General features: G+C 39.6%; 1 protein-coding gene across 2 annotated transcripts in view; it reads left to right on the forward strand.

The window, feature by feature from the left end:
- The window catches only part of EFNA5 (ephrin A5), a 295,583-nt gene extending 282,629 nt beyond the window's left edge, over positions 1 to 12,954 (forward strand). Inside the window, exons 3-5 of one of the 2 annotated variants that reach the window (XM_006128885.3) lie at positions 379 to 444; positions 856 to 936; positions 8,308 to 12,954. In XM_006128885.3, coding sequence (XP_006128947.1) covers positions 379 to 444; positions 856 to 936; positions 8,308 to 8,429 — 269 coding nt within the window. In that variant the 3' untranslated portion in view covers positions 8,430 to 12,954. The remainder of the gene's footprint in view (positions 1 to 378; positions 445 to 855; positions 937 to 8,307) is intronic. The other variant, XM_006128886.3, reaches the window with a different exon arrangement.
- Positions 12,955 to 15,211: the final 2,257 nt, after the last annotated feature.

Raw genomic sequence — 15,211 nt, forward strand, 5'->3', positions numbered from 1 at the left:
GAACAAGGGTTGGAAAGGAGAAGATTGAAACTTTCTAGAATATCCTGTGCTTTGTTTCTCACATATTTTAGAGAGACATAGAAACATAGAAGAGTAGGAAAGTAGAAAAGTAGCTTTGTTCCCCTGCACTTGAGGGAGGACTAAATCATAACCAGACTATTCCTGACAGGTGTTTGTCTAACATAGTTTGCATGAAGTTTTCTCCTTTCACTTGCATAGCTAGGGTGCCCTTGTACTGGTCTGCATTGTTCATTTCTTTGTGTGGTAGAACCTGAAATACATATATTCTCTTCAGAAGACTGGAAGATGTGGGATATTTGCCCTTAAGATAAAGAATAACTGGGTTTTTTTTGTTTCTCTCTTTCTCTTCTTCGACAGCTTCTGCTATCCCGGATAATGGAAGGAGGTCCTGTCTAAAGCTTAAAGTCTTTGTGCGGCCAGCAAGTAAGTTCTTTAAATCAAGCTTTAAAGGGTGGCTTTATAGCGCATGCTTTACTGTGTGGTCTGGTAAACAGCAAAAAACCTTTTTTTGTTTTTTTATTTACTGTTAAATCTTGTGTGGTATTTGTTCTGTATAGCAGCATTTGTGTTTCAGTTTTCATCATATTTTCTTATCATTCTTCATAAAGCTTTTTGTTTTATTACCTAGCAGTTGCTAACTTGTTGTTTCTTAAATTGTTTTACAAACAGAGGACTTACTGGCATTTGGACAAGTGCCGCAGACTTTAAAATATAAATATATATATATATATATATAAAAATAGAGAGAGAAAAGCTAGAGGAAAAAAAAAGAAAGTGGGGAGTTTAAGGGTGTCTCACTAACATATTTGGCTGTTATCTCTATTTTTGTTATAGACAGCTGTATGAAAACTATAGGTGTTCATGATCGTGTTTTCGATGTTAACGACAAAGTAGAAAATTCATTAGAACCAGCAGGTTAGTATGCTTAGAGAATCTCTTTTAACAAATGCGTCTGTCCCTCTGGTGCTTCAATACTTTTTTTCCTCTCTTTCTCTCTGCATGCTTTGCATGGTATAATTGCTCTGCTTTGGCGCATTTATAGCAGTGCTAATATTGCTTATGGTAAACCTCATTCCTACAATATCCTTTTGTAAATGCATGGGAGACCAAATGTTGCTTTTTTGTGACATATGAGTTAATAAAATGCAGTGTCCAAATTTAAACCTCCAGAAAACTGTCCAGAAGATATTGTCTCTATGATCCCATGTCCCTGGCCTTCTGACAAACCACTCTGTGTATTAACTGGGTCCAGAGTTTTAGAAAGATAACACATGTATGAACTGTAAATATCGTGATTTCATGTGGTTTATATGCACATTTAAAAGGAATGGGGTTACTGCTTATTTAATACTAATGCATGACACTGACAGGTAACTGATAAAAGGTAGTGTTCCCCTAAAATATACATTTGTACACATGGTTAGGTAAAGTGTTGTTGTTATAAATTTTCCCATCTATTTGTTATAAAAGATTTGTAATCATGTCACTTTCCTGTCCAAATATGGGAATATATATTATATTCTAAAATTTTGTAGCCTCTCTTTCATCCATGTGTTTTAGCCTTAAAAACAGAGAGAATGCTTATAGTAGGGATGTAAAATCCCGTTTAACTGGTTAACCAGTTAAATGTAACTGGTTGGGCTGGGCTTGATCAACCCCCTGCTACAGACAGGGGCTGCTCTGGCTAGACTGAAGCACTCCTGCTGGTGGCACATCCCAGCCAAGCTCACCACAGGCAGGGGTTGCTCTGAATGGGCTGGAACTCTCCCCATCTTGGACAGGTCCCCTCAGTAATTGACCAGCCCCCTGCCTGCGGCGAGTGGGGAGTGTTCCAGCTTCCACCAGTTAGGTAACTATTCACATCTCTAGCTTATACCACTGAAAATTTCCCTCACTCTCCCCATCTACCTCACCCAAGAGCAATAAGTCAAATTAATGTTGGCCATGAAAATATATGTGTGTGTTTCTATATATAGCTCAGATCATGCATAGACCTAGGCACATGTTTAACTTTAAGAAAATAACTAACCACATTGACTTTAATGGGGCTACATGTGATTAAAATTAAGCATGTGTGTGAGGCTCTGGAGTTTCAGGGCCTAGATGTGTATTACATAAAGACATGGACACATAGTAAGGCATTGCTATTTGAAAATGGGCAAACAAACACCCTATACAAAAAAATTACACATACACAATTTTAATGCATACTTTAGGGAGCATGCTATGAGAAACTTCCTTTGATATGAAGAAACAAATTAATTTTTCTTTGCTGTGTTTTGCACTGCAATATGTTTGCTGATAACTTATTTTAGCTGAAAGTATCAGGGAGCAAAATAAATAAGACTTTAAGAAGTTTACAAGTCTGAATGATATGAACTATCTGGACATGAACTATCTTTCATTAATTTTTACTCCAGAGGATACTCAGGGCTCTCCAAAATGTGTTCATTTAGGGAACCACCTAGATTCTCTAAATAAATGAGAATTTAAATGCATGCTGACTTCAAGCAATGTATTTTTGTTACAACAAATCAGTAGTTTTTATTTTAGCATACTCCCTCTATAGGAGACCATTAGAGCAATATCTGCCCACCTACTCCTAACAGAAGAATCTAGAAGCCCTGAGTGTTTTTTCTTGGTCTGAAATATAGTAAATACTGGTTAATTAATACATACACTCTTTACTAATGGTTTGCAGCAAAGATTGTAATCTGGGTGATCCCAATAACAAAATGAGATTGAGGGTCTTATTTTCAAAGGTGCTGAGCACCTGCAGTTCCCATTGACTGTGGTGCCTACTTAGCATGGTAATAGAAGCAAATCAAAGACAGCAGGCAATGGGGAAACTAAACCACATAGAGGGTATCAGAGAGAGATGAAGTGGAGTGGTGCTATCAAGGAAGAAAGATGGGCTTAATAAGTTTATATTTAGAACACATCAGTTACCAAAAAGCCTCCACCCTAAAGAACATTGCATAGTCGCAAAATTATTTGAGCATTCTCCATTGGACAATTAACAATTCGTGGACCTGACAGTTTGCTGACGTGCTTATTTATTATTAGGATGTAAGACAGTTGATCTTGCAGCATGCTGTCTGCACTGTATACTAATTTACTTGTCCTTGGAATGCATTTGTCTGTTTCATGTCTTCTTACATTGTCTGCCACCATATTCTGTCACAAAAGGACACGAGGGTTGGGGCAGGTCAGGGGCACATAGCTCAACTCCCTATTGTACTATCTAGTAATCACTTCTGTAAAAATTGGGCATTTATGTATTGACCTTCTGGGTTCAAACAGTGTTTGTTCATAATCAGGAAATGGCAGGAAACTGACAAGGCAAAAGTCACACTTCTTTAATTTTAGACTTCAGGTTTGTAAATTTCAGAAGCCGTAAAAGGTAATCAGATTCAAAAAAGGCAAAATTAAAATAAATTCTACCCTCAAATGAATTTGCAACTGGTCATTTCAGGTCAGAAGTAGGCCTTCAAGGTATAATTTAAAATGATGTCATCTAGAAATATTTAAGAAGCTTGTACTAAGCTGTGATCGATTTGAATTTTCTACCTTCTACGATGGTAGTGAGCTCCTAGTCTCCTAGTTTAGCTTTTCTTTTTTTGTTAAGAAATACCAAATCCTTTCTTCTAAGTATAAAAGATTGTGTGGGGTCTTAACTGCACAAATGCAATTAATAATAATAATTATTAAGCAATATGGAAATCACAGATAAAGTGTGCTTCACTGTACAAGTGCAGAGACACCTTGATATCATCTTGCCAAAAAACCCAGATGCTTTTTTTAAAAAGTACCCCTTAATATTACATGAAAAAGCAGTTTCAACTTTTAAAAGTGGCTTTATGAAAATAGCATCATAGGGTCCTTCATTTATTCAGTCTCAGTGATTACCAAACCAGATTTGTTCATTTACGAATTCAAACGTTTTTGTTGTGTTTTGGATTTTTTAACCATATTGCCAGTGCTGCACTCACCATAGGATCTGTAACTCAAGCTCCCATTTGCATAATCATCCAAAACAAATTCTCCCTTTATTTACATCAAGGCAGTCCTGTGGCCTCAAATGTGTTTCAGGGGTGTGAGTGAAGCCAGAATTTCATGACAGTAAGGTTGAACAGGGAATTTATGGGTGGCCCAGGAAATTGAACTTAGTTTACAATTTCTATGATGATACAGGAAATAGAAATAAATCGATGTCATTCTCCCAAGAGTTTTGGTTTGAGAGTAGTGGGTAAACTTTTCCTCTAAATTGAGAGGGTTGGGATTCTGAATATACATCGGGAGCAGATCAGATGATCAGGAAGAGGCTATTCTTACACAGAAACTTTCCAGGGTATTTTCTCAGTGAAAGGGTTGTTTAGGAAAACTGCCATTCATAAATTAATGGTGTGGCAACTAAGTAAAAATGGAGACATCACTTGTGGTCCATAAGCCCTTGTTACCCAGTTCTGTTATAACTGGTACTACTAGTACAGTTCTATAACTGTCTGTTGCTGTTACAAACTCTAATTTGTAAAGTGCTTTGAAATGAAAGATGTTGCATGAAAGATACTGTGGACCTGATTCAGAACCATTTAAGCCAATAGAAGTTTTTCCCATGTGTAAATTGAAGGTAATTCAGTACTGAAGTTATTGTTCTGACATGCCTTCTGTTGACTTCAGTAGGAGTTTCATTTGAATGAAAGATTGTGTGTGTTGTGTTGTCATGTAACATAAATAATACAATAAAGTATTTATATTTGAATATCAGTTAGGGTATGTCTACACTACAGAGTTAGTTCGAACTAACTTAGTTCGAATTAGTTAATTCGAACTAAGCTAATTCGAACTAACGCGTCTAGAACTAAAAACTAGTTCGAATTAGCGTTTTGCTAATTCGAACTAGCATGTCCACATTAAGTGGACCCTGAACAGGGCTTAAGGATGGCAGGAAGCAGTGCTGGCAGGGCATCAGAGGAGGACTTAGAGCGTGGAGATGCTGTCTCAGGCTAGCCGAGGGCTGTACTTAAAGGGACCCGACCCCCACCCCGGACAGACAGTTCTCAGGGGTGCCCCGCTTGAAAACCAGTCCTGGCTTGGAGTGCCCGGAGTGCCCACACTGGGCACATCACAGCACTCGGCCATCAGCCCGGCTGCACTTGCCGCTGGCTGCCATCTGGGGAGAGGGGGCAATTGGGGAGATGCAGGAGAGCTTCCACCCCCAGAAGCCCGCAGAGCCAGCCCAGTCCTCCCCATCGGGGGCTCGTACCCCATTCCTCCCTCACCTCCTTCCACTTACCCTTCCCTAGCCCCTTTTCTTGATGTACAAAATAAAGGACAATTGTGGTCAAAAATGGAATCTGTCTTTATTGAACAAAACTGGGGGAGCCTGGGAAAAGGAGGTGGGAGAGGGGAAGAGAGAGGCTCGGAGAGGGGAGGGCAACTACAATGATCAGGGGTTGGGAACAGGTCCCATATGAAGAGAGGCTAAAGAGACTGGGACTTCTCAGCTTAGAAAAGAGGAGACGGAGGGGGGACAGGATAGAGGTCTCTAAAAGCAGGAGTTGGGTTCATACAGAAAAGTTCTTCATTAGTTCCCATAAAGAAGGACTAGAGGACACCAAAGGAAAGGAATGGGTAGCAGGCTTCAAACTAGTAACAGAAAGTTGTTCTTCACAAAGCAAAGAGTCAACCTGTGGAACTCCTTGCTGCAGGAGGCTGTGAAGGCTATAACTAGAACAGAGTTTATAGGGAAGTGAGATCAAGTCATGGAGGCTGGGTCCATGGAGTGCTATTAGCCAGGGGGTAGGAGTGGTGTCCCTGCCCAAGGTTTGTGGAAGGCTGGAGAGGAATGGCACGAGACAAATGGCTTGGTCACTGTCTTCGGTCCATCCCCTCCAGGGTCCCTAGGGTTGGCCGCTGTCGGCAGACAGGCTACTGGGCTAGATGGACCTTTGGTCTGACCCAGGACGGCCATTGTAAGCTCTGGGCTCAGGGTCGGGGGTCTCAGTGGACCCCCTTGATTTTCATGCACACCTGCTCCTGGGTGGCCAGGCTGGCAACTCTCCTGCCCAAGCTGGCCACTTTCCTGTGCCTAGTGCGGAGATCGTGGACAAGGTCCACGATCTCCACACTAGACCAGGTGGGTGCCCGCCTCTTGCGGTCCCGGGCAAGCTCCCGGGAGCTGCCAGTCTGGTCCCGGGAAGAGGGGGGGGGCTGGGGGGCATCGGGTGGCTGGCTCGATCTGTGCCAGGTGCAGGGTCTGCTGGCTGGGTGCTGGCAGGCTTGCACCTGGCACGGACACAGTAGCCAGCCCGTGCCCCTTTAAGAGGTCCGGAGCCGGGAGGGGGGCATAGAGTTTCCCTGGTGTTGGCCAGAGTGGCCACCAGGGAAACCTGGGGAGGGCTAGCCTCCCACTAGTTCGAATTAAGGGTCTACACACCCCTTAATTTGAACTAGCTAGTTCGAACTAGGCTTAATCCTCGTAAAATGAGGTTTACCTAGTTCGAACTAAGCGCTCCGCTAGTTCGAATTAAGTTCGAACTAGCGGAGCGCTAGTGTAGCGCCTATCAAAGTTAGTTCGAACTAAGCTCCGTTAGTTCGAACTAACTCTGTAGTGTAGACATACCCTTACTCTGCCTGCCCACATAATACTGGCTTTTCAAAGTAATTCCTGGAAATATATTGTGATACAACTGAGACTGTTCCATTGGCAATTTGTCCTGAAATCAAACTTTTGTGAGTCTAAGTTGTTATATGGATTCCAGTGATTTCCGATTGGGTCTGAAATCGACCCAAAATAGTTTTTTGTATTTTAATATTCTGTGCACTGGCGTATTGGATGGCATTACAAGCCAAACAAGGGTTTTTAAAAAGCTGCTTTTAAACTAACAGTAAGAGGTACACTTTCAAAGCAATGTGGCATTTTTAGCACTATGACTCTCACTACCTCCACCAGTGTCATTAGAGGAGAATTGCGCAGCTCACATCCTACACAAGCCTAGCAATGTAATTTGTAAACGTAGGAATTACTTGACTCACCATGGAAATGCAGATATATCTTGCATAAAATGCAGAAGTTGTTTATTACATTGAGTTACAAGTAACTAGATTTTGCTGTGAAGCTCTTATAATCAAAGTGGATCAGAAAAAGTCTCAACTTATCAAAACATTTTTTAGACGACTCTTATTTTTTCTTTTAAAAGGTGTCACTGATTTAATCTGTTTATTTAGAAAAAAATTCACATCCAAGACTAATGCTTTTATCTCGAACTCAGGAGAGGTGAAAATTAAAATAGCCAAGTTCAGTAACTTGACCTCTGATATACAGAATTGTGTAATGGGTCATGGTAAAATCATCTACAACTATATCAGAGATAGTGTAATGTCATCTGTGTATAGTATCTTTACAATGTCTTACTGTGTTAGTACTTAAATTCATTTTGAAACAAAATAGCTGAACAGATTTTCATTGTGTCAGATATTTGAAAGCTTATAAACAGAGAAAAAAATGTTTTGTTCTTAATGTTCTACTGCTAACATATGTGCACCTAGCAAAAAAAAATTCTAGTGATGCTGGTTGTTTTACATTATGTGTTATATACAACAGACTGTAAATATTTATGAAGAGTTTTGAAGTTTTGCATGTTTTCTCTTTCAGATCAATGAATCACTATTAGCAATTTTTCTTTCATTCATATTTCAGGGGAAAAAATAGAGAGCTTCTTGCCACATTCCATGTGGACCCCAAACTCCAGTTGACTATACTGGAAGTTTTGCACATGGAATGGACTTGTAGGCCAACATTCTAAATTTTGGAGCCTAAAGGAGGACTCTTAAATCTACAGTTACTCACCTAAGTAAGGGAACTGATCTTCAAATGTGCTAAGCAGCAGCAGCTCCCATTGAAGCATCTTTGAAAATCAGGCACTTTTATTTAGCTGTTTAAATATTAGACTAACATTAGATACCTGCGTTTTTACAGGAGGAACCATTATAGTCAGACCTAACACTATATTCCTTACTATGGTAAAGTGACCAACACCCTCCTTTTTGCTCCCATTATCTTTAATGGGAGTTTTGCCAGAAAAAGGAATGAGAAATGATTGCAAGATTTGGCCCAGGTTTTTTACATAATGAGTTATTACATGCTCATGAAAGTCAGTGGCCACAAGGTTCACTGCCCTGTTTCACAGAGGGTACTGAAATCTAAACTTGCGGCAAGCCGCTGAAAAAGAGCTTACTAAGAATGCAAATCCTTATTGGAATTTATGCTTTCTATTTAAACAGATGATACCGTACATGAGTCTGCCGAGCCATCCCGCGGTGAAAATGCAGCACATGCACCGAGGATATCCAGTCGGCTTTTGGCAACCCTACTGTTCCTCCTGGCGATGCTTTTGACATTATAGCACAGTATATTCCAGTAACCTGTCACAGAAAACATCAGGGTCTTGGAACATCAAAGATCCACCTAACTGCTCCTCCCAAGAAAGGGACTTTATATTGGTTTTGCAGATGTCATATTGGGGTTTTTGGTTGGTTTTTGTTGTTGTTTTTTCTTTCAGCCTGAACTATGAGCAAGAATTTGAGAGGAATAACTAGTTTCAGTCCCCAACCTTTCCCAGTGACTTTCCTTCACCCCTCTAAAAATCAAAGGACTCAAAGTGAAAATGCCAAATTATAACAGTGATACTAGTGATTCTTATTTTCCTCTGCGTTCTCCTTTAAGAAGTCACCTCCGCTAGCTCACTGTGTCATCTGTATGTGGATACGGAAGAATAGTGGCAGATGCAGTCAGTGAATGATAAGGAACCTGAGTGGAAGCCCAGGAGGGTTTTACTCTCCAATACAATATTTATGCCTTCTTGTTCAGTACTGTAAGATGATCATGCAAGGCATCATGTCACCCTGTCAGAACTGGAAGGGAGATATTAAGAACTGATATGATATAACACTATTTCCTCTAGGAGTTTCTAAATGAACAGGCTTCTAAAAGGAAGAGACACTGTATCTTTTAAGATTGTCTTGAAATATCATTGACAGTAAAAACCTATGTTCTGAAATAGAAGCTCTGTCTTTAGAAAACAATTAATATTTAGGAATGTTAACACACAGTAAGCAAGTTCAGATTTAAGAAACTTTGCTGGGGGTGTGAGTGCCTCTATTGTTTCCATTTCAGTGGGTAGTGCACACCAGATAATTTTCTTTCAAAACAGATCACCATGGTGCTACAATTTTTTTTCTTGAAATGCAAAGAGGCATTTTTTTGTGAATAAAGTGACCTTCCCCAGGGCTGACTTAATAGCTGATAGCCTTGTATACAGCTCTGGGTGTCAATATCTTCTAAGGAGAGGACTTCAGTGGCCAGAGGAAACATGTTTGGGACGCTGGACGTCCAGTGTGCTCTTGATTTGTCTCCCCTGCAAATTCCACCACCATGGGAGTTAAAAAAAAAAAGCCAAAAGAAGCTGAAACAGTCAATTGGCATTTGGGGGGTGGGAGTGTTTGAAAGTATGGAATACAAATTAAAGTGTTGTTTTTATATCTTTCCCTTTCCAACATGGTTTGAAGAGTAGAGGAAATATGTTTAGCGGCAGGAGATAAACCAGATGGGCTCCCAAAGACTTTAGCAAAATATTTTTTTAAAAATCCACTAGAATAGAAAATACATTATTTAGATATACTTTATGCTGAAAGTGAGTATATATGCTTGTCCTATTTAAGCGTGAGAAAAGTGGTAACCCTTGATGCAATTAGAAAATGAGAACTGTTTGGATTGATGAAATTGGGGGATGACCCTGTTTAAGAAATCTGAGCAGGCCAAGAAAGGACTTGAGAAGTCATTCACCAGGAAATGCAAGCCATGGGGTTTCTATTGGTGAGGCTGCCATGGTCTATGAACTCTGAAGCATAGTCAGGGTAATGTATCAGGCCAATATCAAAACAAAGCCTTTAAAAGAAAAACTGATTATTATGATTATTTGAATGTGAAAGAAATGGAACACATTCCAACAAAACAAACCATTTAATGTATCAGTTTCACAGGAAAAAAAGTAGTTAAAATTAATAGGGGTTGTTAATGGGCTGAATTTTGTGAATATGATTATGAAATCATAGAGCTGCTGCTTAGAATTTTAAACAGTCCATGATCCAAAAAAGAGAAAACAAAGTGGTATACGTGTTAAACTAAAATCCGGGGTTGCCTCATACTCTACAGCAGGGGTAGTCAATTATTTTTTGTCAAAGTCCATATTTCTTGGTCAAGGTATAATCAAGGTCCAGACTCCAGTGTAAATAATTTTAAAAAAACTCCACTAATTATATTAATAAGTAAAAATACTTCACGGTCTGTTCAAAAGCAACTGGCCATCCAGATTTGGCCCACAGTCCATTTACTGACTACCCCTGCCACATAGTATGGATATTGATGCAGATGCTGACCTTGAGTCATGATTAAGGAAATTTCTCAAACACACACAATGAAAAAACACAGTCCGGACACTGAAGAAAATCACCATTTCATTACAATATTGTCAGTAAATTTCTCTTTCTCCAGCATGTTTTCTTCAACTAAGAATTAGTTAGGGTTGGTCCTGCTTTTGGGCAGGAGGTTGGACTCAATGACCTCTTGAGGTTTCTTCCAACCCTATGATTCTATGATTCCAGAACTTTGGGAGAGGTAGGCTTAAGGATGAAAACCAACCCCATAATAGACAGAGAATAGATAATATTGCAAGGTAAACATATTTTAAAAGATTCATATTGGTTGCAATTAGTCACAATGATACTGCTGATTTTCTTTTTGAAGTGGTGAATTTCATTGTGTCCTATCATTTGTGTATGAATGATAATGGACTTTCAAAACCATGAGGGTAGTTTGACTTCTGTATTTGGGGGGGGTGGGGGTCATTCCAGTCAGCTCAATGGGGCCACGCGTGGGGGGAAGGATTGTGAGGTGCCAGATTCTGTGCCTGTCTGACTGGAGTGTCCCTTGCAGAGAGTGAGGTGGGGGAACAGTACCCCCCATCTCCTACAAACTATGCCCATGCTGAAAAGCCGCAATTATCAACAGCAAACTGTTTTTACTAGTGTATTCCATAGTGAAATTCAATCCTTTATTTTACCAGATTGCCAATGCTTAATTAATTAATCATAGCAAGACTATCACATCTAACAGACTACTACACTGCACAGAATAATATAACTGTGAATTGCAAGCTTACTGAACATCAGCTTGGATACTTGATGGCATCAGGCAATCCCTGTCATATCAAGTGAGCAAGCACTGTAAACCACTGAATCTCTGGTGTTTCTTGTGTTGAGTTACAAAACTCCGGAAGCTTTGAAGGATTATGGTGGAAGTTTAAGCAGCTGACAACACCCCCAACCCTGCACAACACCCCCACCCTCTGAAGTCCGAGGGACTAATTCTGCAACAGCCATCTCTCTGCCCAGACACTTCACCCCTGTGACCTGCACTCCTGGTTGCCAAGGGCTTTGCAACATGAAGCAGGGAAATAAGGATCAGTCTGTTTAGTGGATACTATGTATCCTTTAATAGACACAAGGTAACATTTCGTGTTAGTTTAGAATATTGTTTTGTACTGTACTTTCTTGAATGGCAAAGGAAAGACAAGTAAAACTTAAAAAAAAATGCTATGTTCTTTAAATTCTGTATTTAGCAACCTCTGTTGTATATAGTGTTTGATAATAAAGTATTAATTTGATTCTTATGTCTTTTGTAAGTGAGAACAATAGACTTTCAGGATATTAAAAAAATTGCATTGATTATAAGACAGAGCTTTGAAGCATCAAGTGTAATCATGGCTGAGAACTGAGTTATAAGGGGCCATGACTCTGCATCATACAGGACTCATCTGTGAAAACTGTTCACCTGATCTCAAGACTTCACAATGTCAAGACCTAGAACAACATGACTTTTGATTATCAATGTTTTGTCCTCAGTGTTTAAAGGTCTGATGTTATGTGATTTTTTGTGTGTTTGGTTTTTGTTCTGTTTTGTTTTTTTAACATGTTGTTTTCTAAAAGGCTTTGGGGATTGTACAACTCTTCTATTCCATTAGGGTTTTTTTATCCGTTGTTTTCTGTTTTCCTTCTGTGCTTTCCTTCCACCTCCCGCACCCCGCCATGGATAATTTTTTTCCCCCAGCAGGGATCTTGCCAGTATCATGTATGACATGTGCATTGACTTGATTCCAAAACAACAAGCAACAGAGTCGGGAGGGTCAAATATGGATTGTTTCCTTTCCTGTATAATTGTGGAAGGAAAGGGATTATATTTGTACCTGTTGATTTTTCCTAGAAACTGAACTTTATCTATTGCCTCATGACAACAATTGTCAGTTTCAGAAAATAATTTAACTTTCCTCCTCTATTCATTATGCTCAGATTTGTGCTCACCAGTTTTACTTTACAACTCTTCACTTTACTCCCCTCCCCCATGTTTTAATTTGGAGCAGTGAATGGGCAGATCTGTTTCTGGTTTGGCATCACTGAGTTTTTCCCATGCATTCGCCCCCAAGCTTTTCGGATGTGAGACAAATCTCCCTACAATAGGCTTGCTGCCATTGTCTGTACAGTTTAATAGATGCTGGCATGTTGGAGGTTACCCATGAGTCTGCAAAATCCGCTTTCCATGCTTACTCTTGACACCCCATTGAAGCCACTCATTGTGTGTGCATCTGGGTATGAAAGTCCAGCTCAGTGTGGTCCTGTGCTTATACTGCCCTGCTTTGCAGTTTCTTTGCACTTATTCATTGAGTGCTGTTTTTGAAATGCTTACATTATATGAACTTAAAAGAAAATGTTTAAAAAAACCCAATCCATAAGATCTGTATTTGTATATACACGTGTCCGTTCAGTTATACCTAAATAAAAATTAAAGATTTTCATCATTTTAATTGGTTCTCTTAGGCTACATTTTTGTTCACTGAATGATTCCTTTATTTCAGGGGCTATTTGTACTTCGTCTTACATATTTGTGGGCAATGGATGGCAATAAGGAATGTAATAGGGAAAGGCTATGGAATGTGAAGAAAGCCATGTGTGCAATGACAAATTGCCTGGAGCTGTACTGAACTTGGGCACCTGTGAGAGTCTGCACCCCTGATGTATGTGTGTATAGCCTTTCAGAGCACTTGAGAAACTAAGGAATTGTGTCCCCCAAGGGTTGGACTATCCTTACCTGCTTTATGTTGCTTTTGCCCCACGCTGCACTACTTTAAAAGCCTTTTTTAAGGCCCTTGATAAGAAATTCACAAGTTCTAAGGCAAGTAGTTTGTTTACAGCAGATCAGAGCAGGTGCAAGGGATATACAAACAGGGCAGTTGCACATGGCACCCTTTTGCCCATGATGCTCCCTGACTTACAAAGAGACCGGTGGGAGGGGGTGTTAGCAGAGGCTACCATTTTAAAATAAATGTTTAAAAAAGGAAAGGAGTGAGAGCTGTGAGAGGCTCATGGAAAGGGGGGAGAATTTTAACAATGGTGCCTCCCCATGGGATGTGGGGATGGAGAGTGAAACAAGTTGCTTTTCCTCCAGCCATTCTTGTAGTGCTTTTAAAAATATGTAAGACTGGATTAGCTAAGATTTGTACTCAGGTCTGAAACTGTTTTTTATGTTACCTATTCTGGAATCACATTAAGGTTACAGCAGCTTAAGCTAAGAAATTAAGTCATGTGGGAGGTGGGGGATACACAGTGAAACCTCTAAAATACACACTGTGCATTTCAAAATTCAGCTTTAATTACACCATGTTAGCATGAAACTCATTGAAAGCTTTTTTTATTACATGCAATTAGTGGACAGGGCAGCAAGTACTAATTGTAACTTACTGTAACCTCTGATGCAAATGAGGAGTGACAGCTTCCCGGGAAGAGGATTGGTGGGTGTGAGTGTTTAGTCCAATGAATTGGTATACTGGATGTTTGCCTGTGGAAACGTAATCTTACAATCACGGCAGGATTATAAGTGACACATGTTCAGTATGTCTTAACATAATAACCATATCCCAAAATTACCCTGCTATTTGACACAGCTAATAGTCTTGGCTCAAAAATCATTGTCTTTGCTGGGAATGGCCTTTGACATCATTCCTAGGCCCTGGTGTACACAACATGGTTCCATGTTGTTTTCCCCAAGAATAATTTTATTTCCAGAATACCACAGGAAGCATTACTGAGAATATTCTGACATGCCTCACATCACTCTGATACAGCAAAGTGGTGGTGCAGTTTGCTGCACATTACGCAAAAGATGGGTTATTTTGTTTCATTTGGAGACACAGCAACCAAATGGGATGGTTGGTTTTTCTACAGATTTTGTGTAGAAATCTAAATTACCCCTTGCTTTTTGAGTCCCATTTTCATTAAATTTTGCCATTGTTAGGAAACTCAATTTAAACATAGGTCCTAATAGACATCATATTACGATGGTGCATAGGAGCCACAATCAGGAATAAGGCTCCTATGATCTAGGGCTTGTATAGTCACGTAAGAACTGTTCCTGCTCTAGAGAGTTCATAATCTAGGTTTGTTTTTGACATGATTGTGACCGTCCAGAGTGAACAGGGACAAACTGAGGTAATACTGTAATTAAAATAGTATTTTAGAAAAGCTAAGGACCTACAAAAACCACATGAAGTATCTCCTAGATGAAAGAAGGCCAATAGGGTTCTTAAAATCCAATTTAATAACTTTACATAGTTGTATTGCAGAAATACAAACGCACAGACCCAGATTTTTTTCAGGTTAATCACATGATATTGTCAGTCATAGTTAATTGAGAAAAATTCAGACTATGTGGTGAACTTGTACAATCAATAATGTGCTTAGAAATAGCTGGATTTTCCTGTGATGATTATTCCAGGAATTGCTGGCGTCACTTAGTTACACAAGGATACTTGTCAATCCGGAAAAGAAAAACTAAAGAAAAACAAGAAATAAACTAGATACATACCACTGGAGAAAAGAAAGGAAATGCTTCCATGTTTTGCTAGACTGTATATAGTATTTAAGAAAAAATTTGTTCCTTCAAATTTATACATTTTATAATTTTCTAAAGGAAAGCGCAACTCTCTCGAGTTTTCTTCCTGCTTTTCAAAGCTCATGTTCAAAATTTTACTCTATCTGCTCTAAGTTCTATCTTGTGGAGCCCATATGCCCCCTCAGT

The sequence above is a fragment of the Pelodiscus sinensis genome, chromosome 6 (genome assembly GCF_049634645.1).
Source record: "Pelodiscus sinensis isolate JC-2024 chromosome 6, ASM4963464v1, whole genome shotgun sequence".
In the NCBI taxonomy this organism is placed as follows: domain Eukaryota; kingdom Metazoa; phylum Chordata; order Testudines; family Trionychidae; genus Pelodiscus; species Pelodiscus sinensis.